This window comes from Eublepharis macularius, chromosome 2, assembly GCF_028583425.1.
Source record: "Eublepharis macularius isolate TG4126 chromosome 2, MPM_Emac_v1.0, whole genome shotgun sequence".
Classification (NCBI taxonomy): Eukaryota; Metazoa; Chordata; class Lepidosauria; order Squamata; family Eublepharidae; genus Eublepharis; species Eublepharis macularius.
The window spans coordinates 235,410,958-235,427,261 of NC_072791.1; the positions used below are offsets into that span (position 1 = coordinate 235,410,958).

A 16,304-nucleotide genomic window follows, 5' to 3' on the forward strand; every position below is an offset into this window, starting at 1 on the left:
TTGAACTATGGCTCAGTTCTCCAATGTCTCATTCACCAAAGCTTTTGCTGGAATGAGATTTTGTTGGCAGTGGCACGAGTCTCCTGTTTAATTTCAGTTAACCGAGATTATCTAAAACCCATCTAGTAAAGTAGACCCCACAAGACTGAATAAAGATGTTGCTATTAAAAGGTCTTGGTCATCTCTGATTCCGCAGTATGCTGTTAGAATAGCAAATGCAGCAGTCTGCAAGCCTACAGGTTAACCGCATGCACACTCTTCAAGCTTCTGGATCAAACTCTTCAGCAGGCCTCCCCTGCATATCAGGTTGAACCGAAGCCGCTAGAATCTGGTCTGGCTCTCAGGTCGACAATCTGTTGGTATGCCCTGCCTTTGGTGATGTCATGATTACACAGTCAATAGAAACCTTCCTCATCGTATCTGTTTCTGGGCAGTGGTCTCAGCTGCACAATGGGGCCATGGGGAGTATTTTTACAAGCTTGTGGGAAGCCCCCGTTTGCAGGAAAATATGGAATGTAAAAAAAAACGACATTGTGGTGGTCAGAAACCTCTCAGATTACAGAAGCAATGTCTGCATTTTTTTTAGAAAGTTTTTATTAGGTGAGAATATTAATATACAACTTTCAAATAGCATCTCATTATCCTTTCCCCCACCCTTTCCCTCCCCCCCTTTTCCAAGACTTCCAACAGCTTTCCAACCCTATAGCCTAATCTATTCCCAATCTGTCCCCTTTTTCTGTAACTCCTTATCTCATGTTTACTTACTCTTTTATTCAACTAAGCCCTATCTATTAACTTCAAAAATATTGTTATAAACTTAAAATCTATTATCTATTACTTTATATTAACTCCACATATATTTAAATTTAAACTAACTAACAGTCAGATAAAATATCTACTTTAGTAATTCTAACAATATCTATTAACTCTAAGTCCACTTACATTTGGGCTAACAATTAGCTAATACTTCACTTCATATGGTAAAGACTCTATCTCTTCTAATAACAAATCCATTCTAATAATTTTCAAATTGCCATAATTCCCCCTTTACGTCCCACTTCTTTTCTAAATATGTTTTCAATCTTCCCCAGTCCGTAAAAAATTCCGCTGGATTCTGATCTCTCAGCTTCCTTGTCATTTTATCCATTTCCGCCATGTACGGCAATTTATGCATCCAATCTTCAATAGTTGGTATTTCTTGCACCTTCCATTTTTGCGCATATAAAAGCCTTGCTGCCGTCGTCATATAAAATAGTAATGTTCGGTATTGAGTAGGAACATCTTCCATGCTTAAGTTCAATAGCAATAGTTCTGGGTTCTTCTTTATTTGAATCTGCTATATCTCATTTATTACTTCTATAATATCTCCCCAGAACTGTCTGGCTATTTCATATGTCCACCACATGTGATACAATGATGCTTCATGCTTTTTACATTTCCAGCATTTATCTGACATGTTAGCATTTCCAAGCGCAATCTTCTTTGGCGTTAAATACCATCTATAGATCATTTTATAACCATTCTCTTTAATCCTGGTACAAGTTGAACTCTTCAGTGTAGTTTTCCATAAATATTCCCATGATTCCATTGTTATTTCTTTATGACAATTAATTGCCCACTTCACCATCTGTACTTTGACCGTCTCATTCTCTGTATACCACTTCAAAAGTATTTTATAAATCTTAGATATCTTCTTTTTGCTTTCCTGTAGTATAGTCTCTTCCAACTCTGAGTTTTCCCATTTAATTCCTTCTTTTGAACAAAGGTCTCTGATCTGTCTATATTGGAACCATCCGTAACAAGAAGATAACTCTTCCTCCAATTTAAGCAATGCCTGCACTTTTAAGAACAGAAAGCCATGGAGATCTCATACTATACTGTGACATCTTGGTGGCCATTTGGGAGTCGCTAGGCAAACCCACTCTACATTGCTGAGGCTTCCCAGACTCGGTTGATGTTCAGCCTGGGGCTGGAGGAAGAGAAATATATACATAAAGGTAAAAGATAAGAGGAAGAGAAGGTAGAGTTGGAGAGGGGGGAGCAAGAAAGGGAAAGCTGAGGAGAAGAGGGACAAAAAAAGTGGGTTGGGGGCAGAGGGGGCAAGGGGGAGAAACAGAAAAGCGTAGGCAGGCAGGCAGGGAGGCAGGAGGGAGAGAAGGAAAGGGGAGAGCCTGCAGGGACTGCAGGGAAGTGGAAGAGCAGAAGGAAGAGAATTAGTAGGGAAATGAGGTTCCCTCTTCCGTGGATCCCAACCGTGTCCTGTACTAGTTCTATATTAGCACGTAGCTTTTGCATGGCAGAGTATTCACTCACATGTGCATGGGTATTATTTGGGCCAGGGCCATTGCACTCAGGAAAGGGGGCTTAAGACTACTCCCCTGCTCCAGTCTCTTAATGTGAAACGATCCTTGAGCGCTGCTAATTGCTCCATTGGGGAAACGTATGTGCAGTCCCTCAATATGCAGTTCCCCTCCGTTGGGAAATCGTATGTGCGGTCCCTCGCTGGGGCCATTTGAAGTTGACAAAAATGTCACGAGGGGGGAAGGCTTAAGCCCCTCTCCCTGGACACTCAGGCATCTATCCGAATTGAAGCTTCCAATTACTTTCGGATCACAGAACCCTGAGAGCACATCTGGTGGACAAGACTGGAGTGGGCCATGGGAGAGAGCCAAGGTCTTGTCACGTGTAGGTTGCTCCTAAGGCTCTGGGATCTCAATCTCACCACTCTGCTATGCCGGCAGCTCTCCTCGCGATAGTCCCTATTTTCGCACTGTGAACTCACTGTGGATCTGTGAAGCAGACTGAGTGCTACTGTGCCTGCGTGGAGCATGCCAAGTCCCTCTAATGCCCTTGTGAAAAGCGTGGAGGGTTTCTGACATCTGAGATCGGCCAAAGCACTTCTCATTCATTTGCCTGTTTGTTTCTACCTTCTCCGTCCAGCCTGTTGGAGGCTGGCCTTTAATCATCAGGGATTTCATGAAGATTTTAAAAAGTGTATCCCTTACTGGGGGAAGTATATTGGGGGGGGAAGGATACAGCTTAGGTAGGCATGATCCAACCCTTTCGCAAAATGCAGCTTTACTGGGGGGAAAACTCAACGTGTTTTAGAAATAGCCACAAAATGAAGTTGACGATGTTGTTGCCTTGTTTTCTATGCTCTTTGAGGGGTTGACTGTCAGGGCTTGGATCTCGCCTAGGATTTCTGTGGGTGCAAGGAAGTGGGCACTTGGTGTTGATCCCTATCCCCTGTGGCAACCCCAAATGCCCTAGGAAATGCTGACCCCCAAGGAGTAGCGTGGGAGAAATCGGAGGTCTCCCACAGGGGGGACCAGTTGGCCAAAGTTGCCTTCCCTTGGGCCGGTGGAAATGCTCAGTGGGATACAAACCCCTCTTTTCACCTTCAGGAGGCCATACAGCACGGTTCATACTTTGGAGAAGAAAAGAAAATAGAACGAGGAAATGTTGAAAAAGCGTTGCACACAGCTGACAGGATTATTGAAGGTAGGTTGTTGGATGGGCTTTGGGTGTTCCTAATACAGGGCAGATCCATTCACGTAGCAGGCACATCGTACATTCACACATGCACAAGCTGTTCTCCCACTTATCAATGCGCTTGCTGGTTACTATCTTATTTATTCATTCATTTATTTATTTATATCTCATTTATAGTCCACCTTTCTCACTGAGACTCCAGGTAGATTACACCATGTGAGTCAGCACAGTCCATAATAGCTCACCGTGTTCAGAAAAGAGGCCCGTGTGAATTCACTCTTAGTTGGTCTGCTCGAGACCCCTTTGGTTGTGGGTCTTCATTTTTTTTAAAACTTGGACTGCCTTATTTGTTCCTTGATATCCCTCAAGCGTTCTTTGCTTGGTTCATCTCTCCATCCTCCAGGTAGTGATATGGTCTACTTAAGATTGATTCCACTTGATCATTTATTCTACAACTGCCATGGGTTTTTCATACTGTTTTATGAAGTTTATCTTTAAGCTTCCCTTTCTCCAATTACTTCCTCCACTGTGAAACTAGTGCCCTTACGTTCCTGAATGGATATTGTATATGGAACTGGGGAGGTTTTAATTACTCCTATGAAGTCCAGGTTTTACCAAGATCCTTAGCACAGAAGGAATCCAAAATTGTTGTTCAGTCTTTGCCGGGAGACAGGGAGATGGCTTTTGATAATTTTATTTATTGATTTAAAACTTTTATATGCTGCCTTTTCACCCAAAATAAGATCCCCAAGGCAGCAAAAAACAAATATTAAAACATTAAAATAACATTTAAATTGCCTATATAAATACCTTAAAATGTATAGACATATAAAAACAAACACACACACAACCACGGAGGAGGGCCAATAAGACTTTTCAAATAAAAGTCTTCACCCAAAGTTTTCACTCGCTGGCAGAACACAATGACAGAGGGAGACAGACAAAACTCCCAGGGGAGGGAGTTCCAAAGTTTTGACGCCACAACCAAGAAGGCCCTTTCTTGGGTTGCCACCCATCTGGCCTCAGATGGCCAAGACACCAGAAGCACCACCGCTGAAGATGACCAGAGCTGACAGGTAGGTTTCATATGAGAGATGGCTGTCCTTAAGGTGCGTTGGCCCCAAGCTGTATAGGGCTTTAAGTGTCAAAACCAGCACCTTGAAATGGGCCTGGAAGCAAATTGGGAGACAGTGTAGCTGGAACAAGAGTGGAGTGATATAGACCCTACAATCCACCCCCGTCAACATGCTGGCCACAGCATTCTGTACCAATTGCAGCTCCCGGACAGTCATCAAGAGCAGTTCCACATGCAGCACATTGCAGTAATCTAATGTAGATGTTACCATGGCATGCACCACAGAAGCAAGATCTTTCCCACTCAGGAAGAGCTCTGGTGCATCCACCAGGGCACCAGAGCTAATAAAAGGCACCCTTGGCCATCGCTGCCACCCATTTATCCAACAGGAGGACAGGGTCCGGCAGCACCCCCAACCTACAAACCTGCTCCTTTGGGGGAGTGCAATCCCATCCAGAACCGGAGATCTATTTCTGGGTCAAACCCTTAGTACCTCCAGTAGTACCTCCACCTTGTCTGGAGTAAGTTTCAGCTGGTTAGCCCTCATCCGTCCCAAAACTGCCTCCAGGTACCTGTTCAGAGTTTCCGCAGCCTCCCTGGGATCTGCTGGAAGTGCAAGGTAGAGCTGAGTGTCTTCTGCATGTCGGTAGCAACTCAGCCCAGAGCTCCAGGTGACCTCTCTCCCAGCAGCTTTACATAGATGTTGAAAAGCAGGGTGGACAAGATGGAACTTTGTGGAACCCACTAAACAAGACTCCAAGAGGGGTTCTCACTCTCATAGTAAACCGGCTGGCACCATGTGTGCGGCAAAAGCCATACTATGGGCTACCACAGATAAAATGGAGGCTTCCACTTACTCCGGTATGCAGAAAAATAAGACTTTATAGGTAACCTAATAGAAAATGAGGGAGGACACCCACAAAGGGGTGGGCCAGCAGTCCCCCCAGTACCACATGCTGAAACCGACCTTCAAGGTAGATCTGAAAGCGCCACAAAATAATGCCTCCCAGTCAACACCCCAAAGGCAGCCCAGAAGGACGACACTATGACCGATGGTATCAAAAGCTTCTGTGAGGCCCAGGAGAAGAAACAGGCTTGCAGTGCCCCATCCATTTCCTGGCACTGGACATCCACCAGGGCACCCAATGCCATTTTAGTCCCATGAGCAGGCCTGAACCCAGATCAGAACAGATCCAACCATCCACTTCCTTCTGTCGCTCAGCCACTGCTCATTCAATCCCCTTGCTCAGGAATGGCACATTTGAGACTGGGAAGCCGTTATTCAGCTCTCCTGGGTCCAGAGTAGGTTTCTTCAGGAGGGGACACACCACTGCCCGCATCGAAACATCCCAAGTTCTTCTCCGCTATCTGCTAAGTTATCTCCATCATCCACAGGGGCTGCTTGGGCTCTTCGACAGGAGGGGGGGCACCTTGGAGCAGCCACGTCAACCGTCCAAGGAATTTCCTCATTCCAGAGTTCAACCAGGGTATCGACAGAAACGCTGACCATATCAGTCAACCAATGACATATAAAAACCAGTCAGATTCATCACGCTTTGAGGACAGACCTCCTTAACTGAACCCCCACCCCTGTGGAGTTTTGGTATCCCTGTAAGTCTAAACTCCAGCAAGTAGCCATCTGCCCATGAGAAGGAGATTATCTTTATCCTCCCCCCACTTTCAGAACACCTTCTTCCAGCCCCAAGCAGAACTCTAGATCAAGGTCAAGAACACCAGAGCGCAGTGTGGTGGGCCTGTTGTATTAGATCCCACAACAGTATTGTGTATGTGGACAGTGTGTTCACGTATTGTCATTTGCAGAACTTCTGCTGCACTGAAATCACTTGGGGGAGGGCATGCTTGCTTGCTTAACTCTTTGCTTGATTTTTAACAGGTGAAAACCACATTGGAGGGCAAAGACATTTTTACATGGAAACCAACAGCACTATCGTCATTCCAAGAAAAGAGGACAATGAAATGGACATATACGTCTCCACCCAAGATGCTTCAAATGTACAGGTAGCTCCAACTGAAGTGTGTTAGAGGGCCTGAGATTGGGGCTGGACCACAGGGTGTCTCTCTCCCCCCCCCCCCAAACATTAAAGGTAATATGAAAGAGGCTTTCGTTGCTCATGGTGTGTTACCTCATCACAGCATTACTTCTAGCAAACCGGTTTGGTGGTTCTCTTTCCCAAATCCCCCACAACCCCTTTTTGACTATAACAGGACCCCATGGACAGCAACGTCTTTCTATAGTGCTCAGATATAACTTCTCTTTAATGTAAACAGTTTCCACACAAGCTTGATTAGGTACTCCCACTTTCACATCATTGTGGTCAGCTATCAGTGATTTCCAAGAGCAGAGTTGCAATAGAGGAAGTCAAAAACATTAATGAACACAGCCAAAGTCAGTAGCATAACTGATGGGTTTTGCCACATCCCTCCAGCTCACCACCGTTGCTTCAGGTGGGAAGAGTTGGGGTTCTGCATAGTCCTGGGATCATTGCAGCAATCGCAGTCTCAAGGGCCTTAAGGGGTCTTCTGAATGACTGATATCCTATTCCTTGAACATGATCAGTGACTTTTGTTTGTCGGGTCTTAGCCATACTGAACGATGACCACGGCTTAGACTTCAGAAACTTCTGTGTGTATATTACTTATGGCAGCTGCAAATAATTCCTCATTAGCATTAGAGGAAGAAAATTGGTCTCTTAATACAAAGGGACCATTCAGAGATCTCTAGTTATGGTTTTTTCCCCCACGTTTTTCTTAGTAAATAAGGAACGGGTGGATGTAGCCTATACCAGATATCAGACAGTTTGCTGTACTTAGGGTATCAAGGGTAGAATGGTTACATTCTCCTCTTCACTAGTTTTTGTACAAGTTAATTGCTGGGTTGCTGACATGGATTTGGAGAACGGTTATTACCATATCTCTACCAGTGACGCTTGCATAGTTAGCTGTGATGCAAATACTGAGACAGGGTATTCTATATGCAGATCTTCCCTTTCTTGTTGTTGTCTTAAAAATGCCGAACTGCAAGGAACCAGCTTGGTCCATTTTACAACCCTGGGTTGTTCTTTTTGCTGCACCACTTTCTGAATTAATTTATAACTGAGGTTGTGATATGATGCGGTACGTTAACACATAGCATTGGTGTTTTGACGGAAGGGTCACAACGGCAGTCTACCCAGAGTCTTTTGTCCACAGTGACGCAATATTGGACTACATGAATACCAGGGTCATCCTTCCCCCGGGCTAGACTCAGACAAATGACTCCAACTTATCTGGAGCCTATGGAAACTGTCGCGACAATGGTACCCCTTACTATGCGAAACATATACATTTACAGAGATGGTTGCAGAGGGATTTTCAGGTCATTCCTCACATTGCTCTGTTCATGAGTTTGTCCATCCTGAGACAAATCCTCAGGACCCTTGGAAGGGGACAGTGAGGCCGTTAGTTTGGTCAGGGGTGCACCCTTTTATAGTAGGCAGCATCATGTTATGCCGACAACTGATGCTTCATTGCACAGTGGAAGTGTGCTTGGTTATGATACTGTTATATAAGAACGAATGGTCTGACAGTGAAAACACATCACGTATTTAAGTACTGGAATTTAGAACCATGTGTTATGCTCTTGTTTCATCACAAATGTGTTGGGGAAAAGATATTCAAGCCTAAATGGTCAACACCACGGCCGTTGTTGCCACACCAGTGGGAATGCTCAGCATGGCTTAACCCTTGGGCAGATTTTAGGGTCTTCTGCAGCTGGGCAAATTTGACGGAATTTCCATACAGAGAGTTTACATCCCGAGCCCAGACAACACTAGGCCGAAAGGGTTGAGTACCATTTTAAGTTCCACTCATTAATGTGTTCTAAACAACATCATCCTGCTGCCAATAGTCCTGCAGCAGGTAGTTCTGAAGGTGAACAAATTCACAATTAGCATTAATGTCAAGGCACAAGTACTGTTCTAGAACGGATAGCGATCTCCTGTCTTTGGAGACATGTTCCTACACGTATGCACAAGTTGCCTAGTCTAGGCATCCCATTAATTTTTCCTTTGTACATAAGTTTGTTTACCTATTGAATGTTAACCAGTACCCCTTTTGGGGTCCAGGCAGATTGTGTTCTTACATTACTTGATTGGTCCAAACAGAGGTACATATGCCACCTCCTCTTATATCGGGCGTGATTCAACTGGGCACCCGTTTCCTCCCATTTTGAGTTTCACGCCCTTGTCAGCATGATACCCTTGATCCATTCTATGGTAATCTCCATATAAGTACTCCTTCCTGACGGTGGGAATTTCCACTTTGATGTTTTATGATTCCAAATTGGAAAAAAACACAAATTCTTTCAGAGTAGATGTAGAGTAAGGGCACTATGGCTGAGAGCAGTCTTTTACTCTTTATATTTGAGTATCTACACACCCTGAACTTAGAGGGTTTTTTGCTGACTCTAATTCATAAGGTTCACCTATCTGCCTTGGACTCCATTCATGTTCAGACTAAAGGCAAGCCTGTGGTCTCTTATCTTAGTCCCGCCAATTCCTCAATGGGATGTTTAAGCTTATTGTGAGTGAGTATCAATGTGATATTACTGTGGTTAGGAAAGCAGTTGACTTGTCAGTGCCTAGGACTGAACCTGTCTTTTGGGCTAAATTTGGCAAAATTTCCTCTAACCTGCCATCCATTTACTGCTAAGTTTTCTTGTTCTCTTTGACTTGTTTCAGGAGATCACCATACCTGTATTCTACAAAACTCACAATACAGGACACAGGAAACATATAATACATTCACTACAGTTCAAAAGAGCTTTGTCATTTTGTTCTAATTGGGAGAAGGTGGTTTTTCGATCAGGACTGCATCTGTTTGTGTGGTTTTCGGGCTCAATCAAAGGTGAATGGATGTCAGTCTAGCCCATTGATACATATATGGGGTCTATCATCCAGTTGGCATACCCACATACTGCTCAAGGCCCCTTTATCTGGGGATTTCACTTTACTGGATTTCTGGCTACCTCCTCACTGGTTTTTCTGTGAGCGGTACCTTTATTTCATATTTGTAAGGCAGTTTCTTAACTATCAACGAGTGCTTTCAAGTGGACATTGCACTTTAGACATCAGTTGCACATAGCATGTGGTAGTCATGGATTCCTTGTTTAAAAAGGAAAGAAAAGAAAAGAAATTGGGGGCAATCTGCAAGATAGCTGTCTGGTTATAGTCAGACACTTTTGTCTTGTGTTATGGTGTAGAGTTTTACATCACATAGAAGGTAGTGACCATTAAAGCAGTTTTGCAGTCTTTGTTTAAAAGAAAGAAAGCGATGATTTTAAATCGTTGCAAGTGCTTGTATCTTTATTGGCAGATCTCCCATTTGCCTGTGCATTCGTAAACTTTTAAAATATGAAGTTTATTACATAGTATGATTAAGTTTTATATTATTAAATGATAACTTGGGAGAGATTCACCCCACCTCTTTGTGAGTGTGTAGCTTGGTACTCTCCCATGTGGGGCTGCACAGAAGAACGAAGATGAAAACGGGGTTGCACTCACCTGTAACTTCTGTTCATCAAGTTCTTCTGTGCAGACACACATGCCCTCCCTCCTACCCCACTGTGAACTCTCTGGTTAAGTCCAGTTGTATGAGTTGTGGTGGCTTAGGAGAACTGAGGGAAGGGGCCGTTGCTCTCCGTTAGGTCACATGACCATTTGGGCGGGAAGTGGTTGCTATGTGATACAAGAGCAACAGCCCCTAATGGGCTCTAAGACGCGTTAAAGAATTCTCTGTCAGGAGGCCTGTGCGTGCATAGTCCCCATGTGTGTCTGTGTCCGGTCCAGTGTGTATTTAAACTGTACTGACTCCATTTTCTAATGTTTCTAGTGTCTAAGTGTTTTCCCCGCAGGTGCACCAGTTCCCAGGCAGCTTTCCCACCGGAGGAGACTGTTTTGTCTAACACCGTTCCACCAGGCATTGGCCTTGAAGGAGAGCAGCTTCCCAAGACTGAAAGATGTTGTTTTGAGAACTGTGGGGGGAGGCTGATGCAGATGGGAACTGTTACTCTGTACCTCATGCTTTGCCCTTCATTGGTAACAATGACTGTGTACCATCCTGAGTCTCCTATTCAGGACAGTGGACTATAATGGACCTTTTCTGCAGTAAAGTTTCCTTATTCAATCAATGGACTCTTGTTTGCTTTTGAAAGGGAACCTGTAGGAAGAGCCTTATCTAGCCACAAGCTGACAGTTTGTTACCAATCATGCCTGAGTCGGGCCCAGCGGAATCCAAGGTAGTCCCGGACAGGGATCCTTTGTTTGATCCGTATGCGTCCCCCGACAGTCAAACAGTGCAACCCCAAGAATCTCAGGTGCCAGCCGGGGCCGGAGCTTCGACTTCTACACCGCCTCTCATCGACCTCGGCAGTGAGGGGACAAGGCCGACGGCTGCCGCTCTCCCCTTGATCTCGCTACCCACCCCGTCGGAGTGGGGAGCCAGACCCCGAGAAACGCAAGAGCGCCGGGCCGGAGGGCTACATCCAAGAGTTTCGACGCCGAAGCCTAGAGACTGTCCCTGAGCTGGATAGCAGCCAACCGTGGCTGTTTTGGAACAGGACGGCCGAACAGACGGACGGGAACACATCCCGCCGCGGCGCCCTGAGTTGGGATTATTCGGAACTTGCCCCATGGAAAGAGCCAACGGAAGTTCCTGAACAAAGTTGGGTGCAAATGCAAAGTCGCACCCATGCTGTAGATTCCGGCATCTCGGCAGTGACGGGCCTAGCCAAAGGAATTCTAGCAGCGAGATCGCGAGTCGATCAAGGAGATCCTCCGCCTTGGGGGCCGTTTTCCCTGGTGAGTACAACCGAGGGAGGTTCCGTGATGGGGCAACCGGGTCCTAGCCGAATGCAACAGTTGGAAGCTAGGCTGATCGATATGGAGGAAAGTTTGGCTCATGCCATTCACCTAATCTCAGCGATGGGGGCAGGAGAGAGAATCTCACCTGAAGAAATGGCGGTACAAATCTCCACCCTCCAAAGTGTTATGTCCTATCCTGTGGAGGACGCCCCGCAGCAGCCGCTGCCTTCGGGAGAGGAAGAATCCTACCCTGGGGAACCGGGAGAATCGCCCACGGAACTCCCTAGAATAGACGAAACTCCGCCGAGCGGGGATACTCCAGCTGAGGTACCTGGAGAGACTCCGACGGAACCCCCTAAATCGGACGGGGATCCATCTCCCAAGGAGACTCCAGCGGAGGAGCCTAGAGAAGGGGAAGAAGGGCCAACCCGTCCAACCGAGACGACGGTGATACCCCCTCCCGCTTCTCCAATAACAGTTCGGCCGGATCAGACGGAAGAGCCTCCGGCCCCTTCTGGGGAGGAATTACCGCAACGACCGCTAGAAGTGGTTCCCATTCAGCAAACCCCGAGGGACGGTCTACCGGCGCCACAAGACCAGCCTTTGCGTCCCAGAGACACGACGCCGGGAGGGGCAAGCCTGCGCGGCCCACCACCCATCAGGCCTTCGCCGCTGCGGCCCCTTCCGTTTCGACCGCAACTAACCCCTTTGCAGCAACCAATACGTTTGCCACTTGAGCAGCCCGTAATACCACCTCCGAACCAACCGGTGGGGCCTACACCACTACGACCCCACCAACCCGCCCCTCAGCGGCCTGTCATTACTCACCCGCACCGGCCACCTCCACCTCAACCGCTACTGCCAGCACCTCCGGTATTGCCACCACCAGCCCGTCCAAGGTTGCAGCCGCCTGCCCGACCACGGCCGCAGCCACCGGCCCAGCCGAGGGCACCACCGCCAGCCCAGCCGAGGGCACCACCGCCAGCCCAGCCGAGGCCGCCACCCCCGGCTCAGCTGGTGATGCCGCCGCCAGCGCAACCAGCGCCGCTACCACAATCGGGTCCCCCCGTACCTCAAGTGCCATTGATGCTTCCGACGGACTTCTACCCAGCACCGGCTCCGAGGCAAGACCTCCCGATGGGCTGGGTGAAACTGGAAGCTACTTTTGATGGGGATCCCTCCAAACTGGGAGCTTTCCTAGTGCAAGTTGTGCAATTCTTCAACCGGTGGGGACACCTCTTTGGCAGCGAGGCCAGTCAAATTGAACATCTCGGCTCCCGCTTACAAGGCAAAGCAGCGGACTGGTATGTAGGACTATACAATATCGGGGCCCTGGAACTCAATACTCTCCAGGGGTTGGTGGATGCTATTCGAGCGCAATATGAAGACCCCTTAGAGGAAACCAGGGCCCAAACAGAATTGCAAGCCATCAAACAGGGCAGCATGTCGGCGAGAGACTATATCACGAAATTCCGACAATTGGCTGCCAAATGCCCTAGGTGTGAGGAGTCCACCAAAATCATCCTGTTCAAGCAAGGGCTAAACCCGAGACTTCTGGACAGAGCCCTTATGCAGGACAATCCCCCTACGTTGTTAGGTTGGATCCAACTTGCATGCGAAGTTGAAAATCGCATTTTGGAAGTCCGTTTGGTTGAACAACAACAACAAACGGGACAAAGAAGACCCTTGACTTTACAGAAGGGAGGATGGGGAGCTGGGTATGCCACCCGTGGAGCGAGGGATGCTAGATGGCAACAAGGGCTGTGTTTGCAATGCGGACAAGCCGGTCACTTTGCAGCACAATGCCCCTACCGGCCTGTGCAAAGACCTCCGCTTCAACTACGGCGTCCAACCCTTGCTCCATTTCCTACTCTCCAACGCCCGATTCCCGCGCCACGCGCGAACAGAGGCCGCGGCGCTTCCCAAAGGCCCGCCTCAGAGAGAGGACTGGAAGCGGAAGAAGTTATGGAATACGACCCCGCTTCCCCAAACGCAGAGGTAAATCCAGAAAGCCCCCAGTCGGGAAACGAGATGGATCTGTCGTAAAAGGGCCCAAACGACAGATCCGCCCCAAGCCCGTCCCTGCACGGAACCGGCCACCTGGGTCCATCTTATTCATGCCAGTGACTTTACTTAACCCGGAGAGGAAGATGCACATCCGAGTGCAAGCCCTCATCGACTCGGGTTGCTCGAGAGACATTATCGCCCCGGCCCTAGTCAACGGACTAGTGCTACCAACTCGTGAATTGCAAAACCCAGTGATTTTTGAACAAATGGATGGCACCAATATGAACCCTGTGACCACTGAAACCATCCCAATAATCACCGGCATGGGCCAACACTGGGAGAAAAGGTCTTTTGTCATCAGCTCCACTGCCAAATACCCGTTAATTTTAGGCAGCAAGTGGCTATGTGATCACAATCCCTACATAAATTGGGCAGAGGGGTGCATCACCTTCACTCACCCCAACTGTAAAAACCATCGCTGGAACCAAAACTGGGGTAGTGATCCAACTCACATCGAGAAGGCTCTTCTCACCCAAGAAGAAATAAACCAAATTCCCGAACCGTACTGGCCCTTTCTGAATGCCTTCTCCGAAGAAGAAGCTGATACTCTACCCCCGCACCGACGAACTGACTGTGCGGTGGAAATTGTACCTGGAGCCTCATTGCCCAAAGGACGACTCTATCCCATGAGTCTCCATGAACGAGAGGAGCTCCGAAAATTCATCGACACCAATCTTCAAAGAGGGTTCATCCGCCCAGCCAATAGCCCCCATGCCGCTCCGGTACTCTTCGTGAAGAAAAAAGATGGGGGACTTCGACTGTGCATGGACTTTAGAGGACTTAATGCTGTGTCTACCAACAACGCCTATCCCATCCCACTCATCCGAGATCTTCTCAACGTCGTGGCCCAAGGTAAGATCTTTACAAAATTAGACTTAAAAGATGCTTACTTCCACGTCCGTATCAGGGCAGGGGATGAGTGGAAAACCGCATTTAATACACCCCTCGGACAGTATGAATATTTAGTTATGCCCTTTGGATTGGCGGGAGCCCCGTCTGTATTCATGTCCATGATAAATGAAGTTCTACACGAATTTCTCTATAAAGGGGTAGTGGTGTACCTTGATGATGTATTAATTTATTCAGACTCGGAGGAGGAACACGTTCAAATGGTGCAAAAAGTCCTGTCCACTTTGATGAACAATAAACTTCCCATTAAGCTGTCCAAATGTGAATTCCACAAAACTGAACTCACTTACCTTGGGTACTGTATCTCCCAAGAGGGGTTAAAAATGGATCCAGCCAAAATACAAGCGATCCAAGAATGGCAAACTCCCACCACCCGCAAAGAAGTGTAGTCCTTCCTGGGCTTTGCCAACTTCTATAGAGACTTTATAGCAAACTTTGCTCAAATCACGCTTCCCTTAACCGAATTGTTAAGGACGAAAAATAAAGGGGACCAGGCTAAAAAACCCTCCTCCAAAATACAGTGGACATCCGATTGCTAAACTGCTTTCGAATGCCTAAAAGAACAATTCGTAACGGAACCCATCCTCTGCCACCCCAACGAAAATTACCCTTTCGTAGTGCAAGTCGACGCCAGCGATGCGGCGATAGGAGGGGTATTATTGCAGAAGGGGGAGGATGGGAAACTACGGCCTTGTGCATTCCTGTCAAGGAAATTTTCAGAAGCAGAAAGGAATTGGAATGTGTGGGAGAAGGAAGCTTTTGCAGTGAAAGCGGCCCTCACTAACTGGAGACATTGGCTGGAGGGGGCGCGATATCCCTTCGAGGTCTGGACAGATCATAAAAATTTGGAGGCCCTTCGCAGCCCTCGCAGACTGAATGCCAAACAATTGCGATGGGCAGAATTCTTTTCCAAATTCAACTTCACTTTAAATTACCTCCCGGGGAAAACTAACTTTCTTGCAGACGCCCTATCGCGCATGCCCCAACACAAGAGCAAACGGGAGGAGACTGTAGACACGGTCTTCTCCCCTACGCAATTGGGAGGCGTGGTAACTACCCGCAGCCGCGCAAGACAGCCCCTCCCGCATAACCAGGAGTGGAAATCGAAACTTAAAGCTGAGGTGGAAAAGGAGGGGGGTAATGCGCCTAAAAGCAAACTGGCTCAATCCCCACAGGGGGACTGGCTAGCTGGAAGCAAATTTTATGTCCCAGACAGCCTCCGACGGGAGGTATTACAACGATGTCACGATGCCCCCACTGCTGGTCATTATGGGTATCTGAAAACATTGCATCTAATACAACGGCAATTCTGGTGGCCGGACATGCGCAAAGACATTTCCCAATACGTTAGCTCCTGCCCCATTTGCCTCAGCGCCAAAACCCGGAAAGGGAAACCTCCAGGCCTCCTACAACCATTGGAGACGCCTAACAGACCGTGGGAAATAATATCTATGGACTTTATCACTGATTTACCCCTTTCGAAAGGACATAATTGCATTTTAGTCGTGGTAGATCTGTTCTCCAAACAAGCTCATTTTATTCCATGTACTGCTATACCCACCGCTCGAAAACTGGCAGATTTATTCTTAAAACACATCGTAAAATTACATTCTTTTCCGTCCAAGGTGATTTCGGATCGCGGCGGACAGTTCGTTGCCAACTTCTGGCGGGAGCTTTTGCGAATGTTGAATATTGAGCAAGGAATCAGTTCAAGCCACCACCCACAAACCGACGGACAATCCGAAAAAACTAATCAGATTTTAGAACAGTTCCTTCGTTGCTACATTAATTTCCAACAAGATAATTGGGTGGACCTTCTTCCTTTAGCCGAGTTCTCATACAACAACAGTGTGCATGCTTCCACTGGGGAAGCCCCTTTCAAAATTGTATATGGAACTCAC

General features: G+C 47.3%; 1 protein-coding gene across 1 annotated transcript in view; it reads left to right on the top strand.

The window, feature by feature from the left end:
* The window catches only part of LOC129324707 (aldehyde oxidase 3-like), a 147,162-nt gene that overhangs the window by 41,257 nt on the left and 89,601 nt on the right, over positions 1–16,304 (top strand). The window contains exons 18-19 of the mRNA XM_054972081.1: positions 3,405–3,501; positions 6,462–6,586. Coding sequence (XP_054828056.1) covers positions 3,405–3,501; positions 6,462–6,586 — 222 coding nt within the window. The remainder of the gene's footprint in view (positions 1–3,404; positions 3,502–6,461; positions 6,587–16,304) is intronic.